Source organism: Sebastes fasciatus, chromosome 5 (assembly GCF_043250625.1).
Source record: "Sebastes fasciatus isolate fSebFas1 chromosome 5, fSebFas1.pri, whole genome shotgun sequence".
In the NCBI taxonomy this organism is placed as follows: domain Eukaryota; kingdom Metazoa; phylum Chordata; class Actinopteri; order Perciformes; family Sebastidae; genus Sebastes; species Sebastes fasciatus.
Genome location: NC_133799.1, coordinates 23,337,151 through 23,351,327, shown reverse-complemented (window position 1 = coordinate 23,351,327; position 14,177 = coordinate 23,337,151). Strand labels below are relative to the sequence as shown.

At 37.5% G+C, this 14,177-nt stretch overlaps 2 protein-coding genes across 4 annotated transcripts in view; one reads left to right on the top strand and one right to left on the bottom strand.

Moving 5' to 3' along the window:
- Window positions 1-89: 89 nt before the first annotated feature.
- Window positions 90-14,177, bottom strand: part of LOC141768022 (uncharacterized) — a 21,828-nt gene continuing 7,740 nt past the window's right edge. Inside the window, exons 2-6 of one of the 3 annotated variants that reach the window (XM_074635891.1) lie at window positions 6,887-6,999; window positions 4,887-5,279; window positions 3,364-3,411; window positions 2,747-2,881; window positions 90-730 (exon numbers count right to left, since the gene is read on the bottom strand). In XM_074635891.1, coding sequence (XP_074491992.1) covers window positions 564-730; window positions 2,747-2,881; window positions 3,364-3,411; window positions 4,887-5,279; window positions 6,887-6,929 — 786 coding nt within the window. In that variant the 5' untranslated portion in view covers window positions 6,930-6,999 and the 3' untranslated portion in view covers window positions 90-563. The remainder of the gene's footprint in view (window positions 731-2,746; window positions 2,882-3,363; window positions 3,412-4,886; window positions 5,280-6,886; window positions 7,000-14,177) is intronic. The other 2 variants (XM_074635892.1, XM_074635893.1) reach the window with 2 other exon arrangements.
- The window catches only part of fsd1 (fibronectin type III and SPRY domain containing 1), a 17,267-nt gene continuing 14,618 nt past the window's right edge, over window positions 11,529-14,177 (top strand). The window contains exon 1 of the mRNA XM_074635881.1: window positions 11,529-11,865. Within this exon, the coding sequence (XP_074491982.1) occupies window positions 11,659-11,865 (207 nt within the window). The 5' untranslated portion in view covers window positions 11,529-11,658. The remainder of the gene's footprint in view (window positions 11,866-14,177) is intronic.

Here is a 14,177-nt window from a genome sequence, read left to right as displayed (position 1 = left end):
AGCACAAAGTTGATAAAAGCATTAACATGTCACTCCCATCACTACTAAAAAAATATCAATTTGCCACATTTTATTTATTTATATATTTATTAGCTACACAAAGGCTGCTGTTGGCAACATATTCAAATATTGTCAGGAGCTGAAAAGCAAAAAAAATAAAAGATAAAAAGAACATTTTGAATTTACCCGTTAACATTTTGCCATCTAGTGGCTCATAAAAGCTATTTTACAGGAAATATCTGAGAAGAAATACAAACAATAAGATAGGACACATTTCCAGTTTAAAGGAAAAGCCTGCACCAGAAAATATAAAATACAATGTAAAACATAATAATTAAAAAAGACAATTCATTGCTTCATTCCTATAGACCTTTACATTGTTATTCTGTTGCTAGGGCAACAGCTTTGGTCCAAGTTTACTTCCTGTCAGCTGCATTAACAACCATTGGAACAGGAAATACAAAGAGGTCCATTTAGATAGTTTATGTTGTCAAGTTTGAAAAGAGCTTTAGTCCACCATGACTAAATATGATGAGGAGGAGTTGATGAGGTCCATGACTTCTTCAATGTTTGTATCTCCGTTTGTCTTCGTATTTCCGGCCTGGACTCGGGGTCCGGAGGTTTTGAGAGGAAGAAACCAGCTTCAGGTTGTTCGCCGCAGGTGTGCCCGGCCGAGGTGAAGGCTGTTTGTTGGGCACACGATGAGTGTTTGCATAGATGGGCTGTTCTACTGCATTAAGAGACATAAAAACAGGATGAATTTCAGTTGTTAGGCTGATTACCCTCCATTAAGTTAATCTATTAACCAGTATGTTCAATCTAAATTGCAGAACAGAATCTAAAATATTTGTTAGTTTTTTAATTTTAATTTTTTATTAAATTTTAGCTGAATATATGTGTGTATATATATATATATATTCAGCTAAAATTAAGTGGGAAAAGGGAAATGACAGCAAGTATGCACTGCTACAACTGTGGTATTACCACGTTTATTTAAGTAAAATATCTGAGTACTTCTACCACCAATGACTACCACTGTTCCCTATTCACACTCAGCACCTTACAGTAACTACAATGTAAAATACACAAAAGACAATTGTCTCTTGACAGCAGTTTTATGTAAATTAGAAACTATTGTAGAAATGATCCTGTCTGCAAACATCATATCACGCTTATAATACACAAAAGGTATTGTGGTATGCGTCATGGCAGAACATCCTCTGTATGTAGGCAGCGTGTAGCCTCTGTCCTACTTCTAACTGCTCCGTCCTCTGTGGCCAAACCACCACATTCACACCCACTTACTCACACGCCACCTTTGTGATGTCTGATCGGAAATATTGCACCAACATAAAACTACAATAAAATCATAAAAGTTTTGCACGTGTTGTAAATGTGGTTGAGAAACGATAGCTGATGAGTTACAACTGTAAGCTAAATATGACAACATGTGATAAATGTTACAAGGTCATTGGATTTCAAAAGTCACCTGCTACCAATTCTTTTGGCATTATGACATTATAGTGAAATCTGTGAAAATATGTATGTTTGAAAGGCCGTGAATGGTGGATAAAATATTTTTGCGTGATATTAAACATCATTAGGAAAGCAGCCTTTTGATCACCGAGACGTATTCAGTGCATTACTGGCTCAATTGAAGATAATTCGGTGTGAAAGCAACATATAAAATTTATTATTTTAATTTACAATTAATCTGCCCATCAATTAATTTATTAATTTTTTGTGTAAAAAAATTTCAGAAAACATTGAAAACATTTCCAAGCTGATGTCTTCTAATGTCTTTTTTTGTCCGACCAACAGCTCAATACCCCAAAGATATTCGCTTTAAAATAATATAATATATAAGAGAAGCTACAACAAGTAAATTATTGTAATTTTTCGATTATCAAAATATGTCTGTCGAACAATTAATCGACTAATAGTTTCAGCTCTTTAGCAAAAGATGTGAGAATTTCACACTAAATTTTTATAAAAAACAATAATAGGGTTTCTTCATTTTACACTCTTATTTTGGAAATGATGCCCGTAGCACCTATATATAAATGTATTTGTTTGTGAATTATAGACTGTGACTGTGAGGTAGTTCCCAAGCAAAATTGTCTCAGTGACTGGAAAAGCCGTAAATATGGTGGGTGGTGGGATGTGGTTGGATTCTTCAGTTTGCTGACGTCTCTTCTACAAGTATCTGATATTTTTCTCAGTATGGGGCAGCCGGCTGTGACCAAATCTCATGCACTAGTGAGCTCCGCCTGCAAAATGAGGTCCTTGTCTTTCTAAACTGCAGTGGTCTGTTCTAGAAATTAAATTCTCTCTACATCTATTGAACCACACAGCAGACAGACAGGCTGCCTCAATTGTTCTGCATCATCTTTTTAGATCATCTCAAACTGTGCAGTTAAACCACACAAACCACTTGTTTGCTCACTTTGCATCCACCGGCCATGAGTTGGGCAGAAAATACCTGCTATCTCACATGAACAGTGCTTTCTCTTTTTCTTTTGTTCTCTCACTCAGACACAAAACTCCTCACAGTCCTGCAGCTTCAATGTCTGCAGAGCTTATCTATAATCTATAGATGTTTACTGCAGTGCCAGTTAGATCTAGATCAGGGGTTTTCAAAGTGTGAGGCTGTGGGCGTCCCCTCAGACAAATTTTTGCCTCCCACTTTAAATGCCTCTGGTCTAGATGATTATCTTAACCTTCCACCTGGTAGGGAGACTATTACCTCTGCTTCTGTGGCGTCTTCTTCTCAGCCAGACACATATGACCAGCAGGACAATCAGGATGAAAACAGCTACCCCCAACAAGAGCCACATCCACCAGTCGATGAGCTGGAAGTTGTTTGTGGGCGTCACAGTAGCTGTAAGAGACAAACTTTGTCTTGAAATATGTTCACAATTATGTCAATTTGTTATCAGAATGTGTATAGTATAAAGCCAATGTGTGTACACAATAGTCCTTAAGAATACAGAGTTATTAAAAAGCTCAATATCACAATTTCTTTAAATTTTTCCTCAGGCTACACGTTGGCCAATGTACAAGAATAAGGCTAATATAATATGTTTTAAAGGGCGATAAACACATGCATTTGTCAAGTGATCAACACAATACCTGTGTGAGCAGAACTTCACACGGCTTTACAATTTAGAAATAGTTTTGACTTCCTCACCAGTGAGGTGTCATCACCTCTATAAGTGGACACTTGTCAGTTCAGAGCTTAGTTACTACCACCAGAATAACAGCTCAGACTGTGCTGGGTCCTAAAAATGCATGTTACATTATGGTTTGTATTTTAGCTATAGGTACACACGCACATACACACATACATGCACACATGTTTACCTGTCACTATGGGTAGTGACGGGTACGTTGTATTTTCCTTGCTCTTCGCTGTCACGGAGGAAACAAAATGACACTTTCATTAAGTCATAGCAAGCCAGAATATTTTATAAATCCCCTTCATCATGTCATGTTTCATCATAATAAGCCTTTATGGCAACACTTTACTTCATGTACCTCTGTTTAGCATTCATAAGCAGCATGTAAACATGTAATAATAGTTTTTTTAAGCCTCTATAATGTAGTTGTAAGTAGTTTATATCTTTCTATATCTCCTGCTGTGGGCACCCATGGGTGGAGGTTGATGTATAAACAGATAATAAAAGAGAATATAGTAAAACACAGTACAACTGTGGCATAAACTATTTCTTCATAGGAGAAGTTATTACTGGCGAATACTGTACATTAAAGGTGCTAAATGCGAGATTGGGAGCATTTCTAATGTCTCAACAAGGCTCGCCGCTAACGATGAACAACAGCAACACAGCTGACAGACATAATAGTGTAACGCTTCCATAAAGGCGCTGTTGGTCGGGACGACGTTACCAGCTGTAACCGCCACAGGAGCGAAGTGCCGAGCAACGGCCGTGAGCTAGCAAGTAGAGTACGCTCACGTGCACGAACATGCACTATAAGGCACGCGACCGACCCAGCGATGTCAACAAAGCAAGGAGAAGCTCGGATTACGACACACCGTAAACTGGTGGCTGGCTGCAGTATAGGTCATAAATCAATGCTAGCAGATGGGACACGAGCCAAACTAAAAAGTCAAAGCACACGTCAAATAAATGTTTCTATCATTTTAGGTAGTTCTTATCACGCTGATGTATGTTCACGTGTTGATGCTATAAAAAGGGGGTCAGACGTCATGATTGACAGCTGCTCTGAGTGAAATAGTTGCGCAGCCGGAGGCTCGGGAAATGTACAAGAGAAGAAATGTAACTTTAACTTTCCATAACCATCACGAGTCTGTGTAATAAAACGTGTCAGTTTGATCATAAAGTAGTTGATGTAGAGATATTATGGTAAGTTGTTGTGACTTTCTAGCCACACAGCTACCGTGGTGCTAACGTAGCAGCTAGGTGGCGCACACGGGCAAGCTGCGGCCGCTCTCGGCTTGTGATTGGCTCAGGCAAATGTGTGGGCGGGGCTTTGATAACACTGCACAGACTCTGGCTCCAAATAATGTCAAAATCTCAAGATGACATCTCCCGTATCTGTGATATTTCGGCTTCACTTTTGTGCAGTGGGAGGAAGTGGAGCCGTGTCGTCCATCTATATATACAGTCTATGCAACACACACGGAGCGACTTCACTCTCTGCTCAGGTAGACATTACTCCACTATGTCTTTACATTACAAAGAGTTGTTTGCTGCTATCTCTTGATATCGTATAGGGCACCTTTAACTAACAATGTCCTTATAGCTGCTCTTAAATACATTAAAGTGTGTTATAAACCATGAATGTTAAATAGGAGGATTTAAAGTAAAGTGTTACCGGCTTTATCCAATTCAAGTGATACTTACTAATAACTACTTCTCTTCCAATGCTCCTATTATAGGAATATAAGGGAATCTCACTGATGACTTCGCAAAAGTACCATCCTTTGTTCTGGTCTGTTACATTTGATAAAGTGTATTTCAGCAAAGTGTCTTCGGTGTTCTTCAGCTTTGTTTCGTTCGACACCACGCTGAAGGTCTTTGCAGATTTGTTAAAGATCTCGGTGTATAATTTGCTCGAGTTGTAGATTGAACATCCAGAGGGGTTAAAATGCCAGACCACCCGAAATCTCTCAAACGTCTCTGTCGTCAAACCGCACTGGAAAGTCACAGAGGAACCAACAGGAACTTCCACTCTTCCGTTTTCTGTTTTATCCAGAATCACAGGGGCTTGACCTGATATCACCAGGGCTGCTACTGCTGCGATAGATAGATAGATAGATAGATAGATAGATAGATAGATGGACAGATGGATAGATGGATTGATAGATATATAGATAGATAGATGGATAGGTAGATGGATAGAGATGAATATGGACTTGTAGGTGAATTCAATACAGCAATATTTAAAACATTATGATAAATATGCAGTATCTGTAGCCAGCAGTGGCGTAAAGTAACTAAGTACATTTTTCTCAAGGCCTGTACTAAAGTACAATCTGAGATACTTGTACTTTACTTGAGTATTTCCATTTCCCGCTACATTATACTTCTACTCCACTACATCTCAGAGGGAAATATTGTACCTTTTACGCCACTACCTTTATTTAATATCTTATGTTACGCTCCGGATTCATATCACAAAATTTAATCAGCAAGTAAATAATTATATTATTATATCAATAAGACTTTATTGATCCCCTGGGGGAAATTCACAAGCTACCAAGCTTTATATGAAGTAATATATACAATATATATATATATATATATATATATATATATATATTGGAATATTACTTTTGTCAGTTTCAAGTTATTTCAGTGACCATTGTGGGTTTTTCTTTCTTTAACGGAAGGGTACCAACAATTTTGTCCACGTTTGTATATATATATACAGTATAAAATTAATTTAGCCAGCTTCAGTATTAAAGTGATATACACATTAATAAATAAATCATTAGAATACAATAATATAATGTTTATTATTATAAAATGGGCTTTTCTACAAAATTATTACTTTCAATTTTGGTACTTTAAGTATATTTTGAAGCTAATACTTTTGTACTTTGACTTCAGTAAAATCTTAAATACATGACTTTTACAATGCAGTATTATTATTTTTACTTAAGTAAGATCTTAAATGCATGAATTTTACTTGTAACAGAGTACTTTTACGCTGTGGTATTACTACTTTTACCTAAGTAAAAGTAAGGTAGGTAAGTCAAATCTTAAATTCTTAACTTTAACTCGTAATAGTGTAATTTTACACTGCGGTATTACTACTTTTACTTAAGTAAAATCTTAAATGCATGACTTTTACTTGTAACTGAGTATTTTCGTTACTACTTTTACTTAAGTAAGATCTTAAATGCATAATTTTTACTTGAAATAGAGTACTTTTACGCTGCAGTATTACTATTTTTACCTAAGTTAAAGTAAGGTAGGTAAGTAAAATCTTAAATTCGTAAGTTTTACTCGTAATAAAGTAATTTTACACTGCAATGTCATTACTTTTAATTAAGTAAAATCTTAAATACATGACTTTTACACTGTGCTATCATTACTTTTACTTAAGCGAAATCTTAAATGCGTAACTTTTACTCGTCACAGAGTATTTTTACACTGCAATATCACTACTTTTAATTAAGTAAAATCTTAAATGCATGGCTTTTACACTGTGCAATTATTACTTTTATTTAAGTAAAGTTTCTGATTACTTCTACCACTACTGGTAGCAGAAAAAAAAACCTACAACCGGCAAATGTGTTTCATTCTACAGTAGCTCTGCACACATGATGTTCATTCATTATTCTATTCATGTTATATCTTTATGTTGTCAGAGTATTGTCTGTTTTCAGGAGTCTTACCTGTGAGAAACACCAGAGTCGACCGCTTCAGATACATTTCCATTGTATCATGTGAGAGGTGGTCTTCTTGTTCTTCTTCTTCTTCTCAGACTCATCCTGTGTCTGCTGCCTGTCTGTGTGCACATCCGACAGAGCTAGACACAAAAAAAACCGCCTGTGTGGGTGGGAGGAGGAGGGCTTTTTTTGTTTCTTTTAAGTTTAGTGTGAGAATAAGTTGCTTTCTCGGGAGGTGACTGAGTGTAGTGTAGGTTGCATAAACAACAGCTGAAGATGGAAAATAGTGTAGGCTTTCAAAAAGACAAAAGAGATTCCTGACCAAACATTACTGCAGTATTGTTTCATTTTCTTTTAATCAAAAGACATCAAAGCTGGCTGCTGTACTGCTGCCTCATTGCTAAAAATGTACATCCTGCTGTTAGTACACTGACTTATGCAAGCAGACAACAAATCATCCCCCAGTGAGATTAATATGCAGGTGCTGACTTGCTGAATAAAAATAAAAAGCAGGGCTCACAACGATGATGCCAGGGGTTTGTGAAACCATTGTGGGTTTTGGTGCAAGGGTGCTAAAACGCATTTCACCTTGTCCCCACAGCGGTGTACAAGAAGACAGGCATCAGCTTCCTGTGACAAGACACAACTGAGTACGATGGGGTAGATGAACTTTCTGATTCAATCTCCAACCGCAGCCTACAAGATAAGTGCATGAGAGACAATAAAGATGAGAGATGATAAAGTTAATTGTAATTTTTCTGAAAGTATAGTTTCACACGGGATAGTTTAGGACAGGAATACTGTAAAAACACAATAACATCTAAGTTTGTGACATTTTACAGTTTGGTGTTTAAAATTTGAAATATCTAAACTTGCTTTTAATTCACTTTTTTCCATATTTTTATTGTCATTTTTAAATTTTATATATAATTTTTGACACTGTTGTAGTACTCACATTTGTCTTGTTTTTTATATTATGTACCAAACACCGAGGCAAATATTTTGTATTTGAAAACCTACTTGACAATAAACCTGATTCTGATTTCTGACTCTGGCTTGTTAAGTCAAAGGATGATAATAAGTGTTTAATCTGTTCATTACAGTAAAGGTGAAAAAGGCCACAAGAAGAAACATGTCAAGTGTACAGGAGGTGTATAACCTGTGAAACCTCAACCATGTGCAACTTCAAGAGACTGAAACTAGGTCCCGCCTGTAACGTAAGTATAGAGAACTGATCTCAAATCATTTGTTTAGTGGGACAATAGAAGAGTTGAGTGGGAACTGTGGCTGATTTTCCACTATTATACTGTTGGTGAAATAAACGACAGACCTACAGAAATGAGTCTTATCTCAGGATGAATCTCTTTGTTCTGATGTGTAACACCTTTGTTTCTAAAGCAAAGGTGTGCCTTTGATGTTTTATGTAAAAAGAATAAAATAAAGTAGCAATATGATGAAAAAAGACCCTCTTTTATCCTAAATGTTTTTTTACACTTTTTGTTTTTCTCTCACATATTTCTATTGCTATTACTACTACATACTGCTATTACTTATTGTTATTTTTAATTTTCATCTAATCTTGTTTTGTTAAGCTATTAAAGCTGAAGTAGGCGAGATTGGAGCAAATATATTTAAAAAAAGTTATTTCTCTAAAACGGTCGCTATATCGTGACAGTAGTACATGAAACAGGTAACCTGAAAAAATCATGTGCCTCTGTGTCCTCCGGTGTCCTCCGGTGCTCCTAACGGCATCTGCAAGATTTCACAGACCGGAGGAAAACAAGCAGTAAGACCTGATCTGAGGTCCGCTGTCCATCTGCCGTCCAGGCTGTCAATCACTTGCGAACTCCGAGCAAACGGTCAAACTAGGCCGCGCTGATCAAATATGAATCAATATTATGTTACGTTAATGCCTATTTCTCTCCTCAAATGTTCTCAGAATCATCTTGTAGTGCACGGTTCAGCTGTAAAATGAAAAAGTTTGTGACGCCACCGCCATTGTGAAATCTGGTGAAGGAACGCCAAGTTCTGGTCACATGACCGGAGCACAGCCAATATGAACGCTCTCTCAATGAAAGGACCTGTGATTGGTCAAAGTTTCCCGTCACGGGCTACATTTTCTAAAGCCTCAAAACAGAGCCATGTGGAGGTGCAGAAGTCTAGCTTTCTCTCAGAACACTTGAATTACAATATGCTAAAAAGGTTATTATGGAATTTTAGCCCAATGACGCCAAAAATATATACTGCCTACTGCCACTTTAATGAGAAAGAAATAGATCTACTTTGCATTTTTGTTCCTCCCTAATACGCTAATAAAAAAAAAAACCACAGCAAAAAGACCCAGGTTCACAGTGTCTCAGTTGCTTTTTGGTGATTATATTACTTGTAAATTTGTTGGGGATTTGCACTACTAGTACAATATCGACTGAGTTCTGCATTACTGTAATTACATATTATGTGACCCGGCCTTGTGACAACATAAACACCTTTGTTTGTTAGTTTTTTATAGCTCATTTGCTCTCAGGGTGCAATTTCCTTAAGAAGAAATTCCCTTCTATAGATTCTATAGTCTTTCCTTTTAGTATGAAATGGGTCATTTTTACTGATCACAGTATGGTAATTTGATGTTTTCATATTTGAATATTATTATTAATATAGATTATTTAACATTTTAATGGGCAATAAAAAGAAGAAATAGTAGATAATAGAAATAGTTCAAATTGAAAAGGAATTTACAAAAACACCATAAAACAGTCAATAAGTATACCATTTAATATAATAGTTAATATTAATATTAACGTTTCATATTATTCATTGTATTTCACACAAATAGTCTTTTAATCTTGCTTTTATTTTCTTTGTAATAGCTGTTGGTGTTGTTACACTGTTAGATCTCAAACTCTTCCAACTAGCCACCGTCTTCACCCTTAAGTCAAATAAAATCTGTTTAACTTTACACATAACTGACATTTCAGTGATGCTGTTCCTGTGTTACAGTATCTATTTTAATATTTCTGTTAAGAATAATGTAAAAAAAATAAAATAAAATAAAATAAAAATCACATTTGAAGCACAAAATGAATGAAGTTTTCATCAAAAATATTTAAAATGTTTCTGTAAGTTAATTGCCATATTGAAGCTCATTATAATATCCGCCTGTGTTTTAAATCGTTGTCTTGTTTTATTCATTGTATTTCACATAAATAGTCTTTTTTAACTTTTTTTTATTTCCTTTCAACAGGTACAGTCGTACAGCACAATCACATGTTTTAAGACACAATAGGGTCATAAGTGTCCTTAAGAGGCAGTCCATATGCTTCGGCATCCCCACAATGTCCATACATTGTTCCATTAAGTAGGAATGAATAATATTTTTTGTCCATAGGCCCAGAGAAAACATAAATGTACAGGAAGGAAAAATGACATGTTTATTTATACTTATATTAGGGGAGAAAAGAAGATAAGTATAGAAAAGGAATTGAAAAATAATAAATAAATAGATAAATAAATACAAATAAAATAAAAATGAGAGATAAAGTTAGAAAATAGAAATAAAAGACAAAAAAATAGAATAGGAATAATAATAAACAAAAATAAATAAAAATTTTATAATAATAATAATAACAATAATATATAATATAATATTAAATTAAAAAAAATAAAATTATAATAATAATAAATAAATAAATATAATAAAATTGAAATAAAGAGAAACAAGGTAAATAGTGATAATAAATCACAACGAATAAATAAATAAATAAATATAAATAGTCCTTTAATCTTGCTTTTATGCTGTAAATCTCTTTGTAATAGTTGTTGGTGTTAGTTATAGCTGAAACTCTTCTAACTAGTAGTAGCCACTCTCTTTATTTTATGAAGTCAAATAAAATAATTTAAGTTTACACATAACTGACATTTCAGTGATCATGTTGTTATGTTACAGAAAAAAATCGGAATAATGTAAAAAAAAATAAACCACGTTTGAAGCACAACATTAAAGGGACTATTTGTAACTTTGTACGCGCATAAATGTAGCGGGTCGTCACACATGCGCGCTCGCATATGTGCGTTCGCGTGTAGCCGCTGTACCCTCCTCCTCTGCCTGATCGCCTTCACTCAGACAGCTCAGCTCGCTCCACCTCTAGACGTGAACGCGCGTTCACTACACACTGCAGAAGAGTTAGTTTAGCTCTGAGAATATCTAGTGAATGTACAGGGGACGTTTGTGCAGAAATAAATGCTGCAGCTCCTCCAGACCAACGGAGGTTTTCCGTGTCTTGTGAAGTGACGGAGCTCTACAGAGATTTACGTTGTCTTCTCGTTACCGACCGGGTGCTGGTGTCTCCTCTGCTCTCTCCGGCTGCGGGCGGAGAGAGCAGAGGAGACACGCTGGAGAGCCCCGCTGCCTCAGCCTGCGCTTAGGCAGGAAAAGCCAACACTAGGATCAGATCTAAATCTTGTTCATGGAGAGACCTTCGTCTGGTCAGATAACATTACTGCCAAGCAGCTGAAATATAGAGTGATATTGTGGTTTTAGCTGACTTGTGTCGCCTCACTGTTTTGAGTGATGCTCGTTCAGGTATATTGAGAGCGAGCAAGCGCGAGCCCGACGCTGACTTTCGTTGATTTCACGGCCACAGGTGTCGCTGTTAACAAGCATTTCTGAAAGTTACAAATAGTCCCTTTAAGTGGTCTTCACTTTTCTCCGACAGTCCCTGAAGGCAGCACCCGCTCAACAAAAACATCACTACCCAGAATCCTCTCCCGCCTGTTGGCGCATGCGCAGTCCGCTCTCCGGCCCAGAAGGCGTTGGTTGGTTGGCGGTTGGTGTTCCGTCCGAGGATGCGTCGCACTCCGGCAGCATCAGTACCAGCTCACTAAAACACACTACCCGGCTTCACGGAGCACAAATACCGGCGGTGTTAACTAACGGCTCTAGCGGCGCCGGAGCTTCGGTTGGGAGTGGCAGGATGGGGGACCAGAAGGTGAGTCCGCAGCCCGAGGAACAGGTGTCTCTGATGGGGGAGAAGGAGCCGTTAGTAGGGCGGTAGTGTACAAAGGAAGGAAGGAAGGAAGGAAGGAGGAGACGAGCTGTTTGTGGAGGAGACTCCTGTTTCACGGTGGTGTTTTATATTATAATCAGTGTTAATCCGTGTGGAGGAGATGTTTATCTCGCTGTGGATGACTGTGCTATGGATGTATCGGTGTTATAGGGGACGGACTGGGGGCCTTGGCTGCAGCTCCTCTCGCTTCAACACACATCAGTATGAATGAGCTGCTTCACTGTGGGATGGTCACAGTCAGTGTGTGTGTGTGTGTGTGTCCAGGTCTTTGAAGGCGGTTGTTCAATGGTTGGGAAGCTGCATTATTAGATTATTAATGAGCATCCTGTGTCCTCCACCCTGCCTGTCCTCTGAGGCTATAGTTCCCATGCAGTCTGCAGAACAATCATCCTTAAAGGGAGCTCAAATCTCCCTGTGTCCTCTCCACTAACACTGATTAACCTCCTCCACCACCACAGAGGATGCACTGAAGTGTTTGGTTAGAGGAGAAACCTGCAGCCCCTTCAGTCCTCTACTGTGTATATATCACAGGCTTTGAGGCCATTGATAGGGAATATTACACTGTGACATAAGAAAATGTTGATTAATCAAAAGTTAAACCTGCAGTAGGCAGAATTTTTTTTTCATAATAACCTTTCAGCATATTGTAATTCAAGTGTTCTGAGAGCTGGACTTCTGCTCCTCCTCATGGCTCTGTTTTCAGGCTTTAATCTGAGGATCATGTTTAAAAGGGAGCTCAAATCTCCATGTGTCCTCTCCACTAACACTGATTAACCTCCTCCACCACAGAGGATGCACTGAAGTGTTTGGTTAGAGGAGAAACCTGCAGCCCCTTCAGTCCTCTGGCTTTGAGGCTATTGATAGGGAATATTACACTATAAAGGCTTTGCTTTTTAACCTTGTCATAAGAAAATGTTGATTATTCAAAGGTTAAACCTGCAGTAGGCAGATTATCAGTGGGCAAAAAAATTACATAATAACCTTTCAGCATATTGTAATTCAAGTGTTCTGAGAGAGACTTCTGCATCTCCTCATGGCTCTGTTTTCAGGCTTTGAATGAAATGACAAGTTAAACCTGTAGTAGGCAGAATATTTTTGGCATCATTTGGGCAAAAAAATTCCATAATAACTTTAATAACCATAAAACATCTGTCTGAAAGTGCAAAATATGCTGTATCCGCGTGATTGTTGGCAAAATGTTTTAGAACAAACAGAATGACTTAATGCTGTGGTTTTTTTTATGAGCGTAATAGGGAGGAACAAAAATGCAAAGTAGATCTATTTCTTTCTCATTAAAGTGGCAGTAGGCAGTATATATTTTTGGCATCATTGGGCAAAAAAATTCCATACCAATCACAGGTCATTTCCTATTAGGGATGTCACGGTACCAGAAATGTAGTCGTCGATACCAATACCAGTGAATTTATACGATTCTCGATACCGATTCGATACCACGGGAAAAAAAACAATAAATCCCATGTAATTCAACACACACTCCTTTATTAATGCATTTGAACATTACAAAAAACAGAAGCATGTAGCCTTTAAGTAATAAATAAAAAGAAACGTCTATTAACATTGCAAAACAGAACAGTAGCATGTAGCCTTCAAGTATTTAAAACAGACCATATTGTCTGGATGTCTGTCTTTGAGGTGCTTTGCTAAATTGGAAGTATATCCTCCTTTGGAAGGAAAGGTACGACGGCACCGTTACTGCACCGCATACTAGTTTTGCGAATCTATTATTACTCCTTGTAAATCCGCCTCGAACGCAAAGTACTTCCATACCCGACTCTTGCTATTTGTTTTCTCAACGAGTTGAGGCGGAGGTAGCGCTGCAGCAGCTGCCATCTTTCACGTCTTGTGTTGTTGTTTTTTTCTGTGCTGTTACGGCGTTCTTCTTCTTCCTTCATTTCACGGCAGATGAGAACACTTGTAAGCGTATACTGCCCCCATTAGATCCAAAAGAATCTTATCTCCAGTACCTCTGCTCCATTACAGGCGTCGTTCGGTACCTTCGGTACTGAAGAAAACGAGTACCGTCACATTTTTTAAATTTTGGTACCAAGTTGGTACCGAAGTATCGGTTCTCGTGACATCCCTAGTTCCTATTGGCTGTGCTCCGGCTGGTGGGCGGTGCTTGGTATTTCCTCAACTTGAACTCAACATGGCTGCCGGGGTCACAAACTTTCTAATTTTACAGCTAAACAGTACACTACAAGATGTTTCTGAAA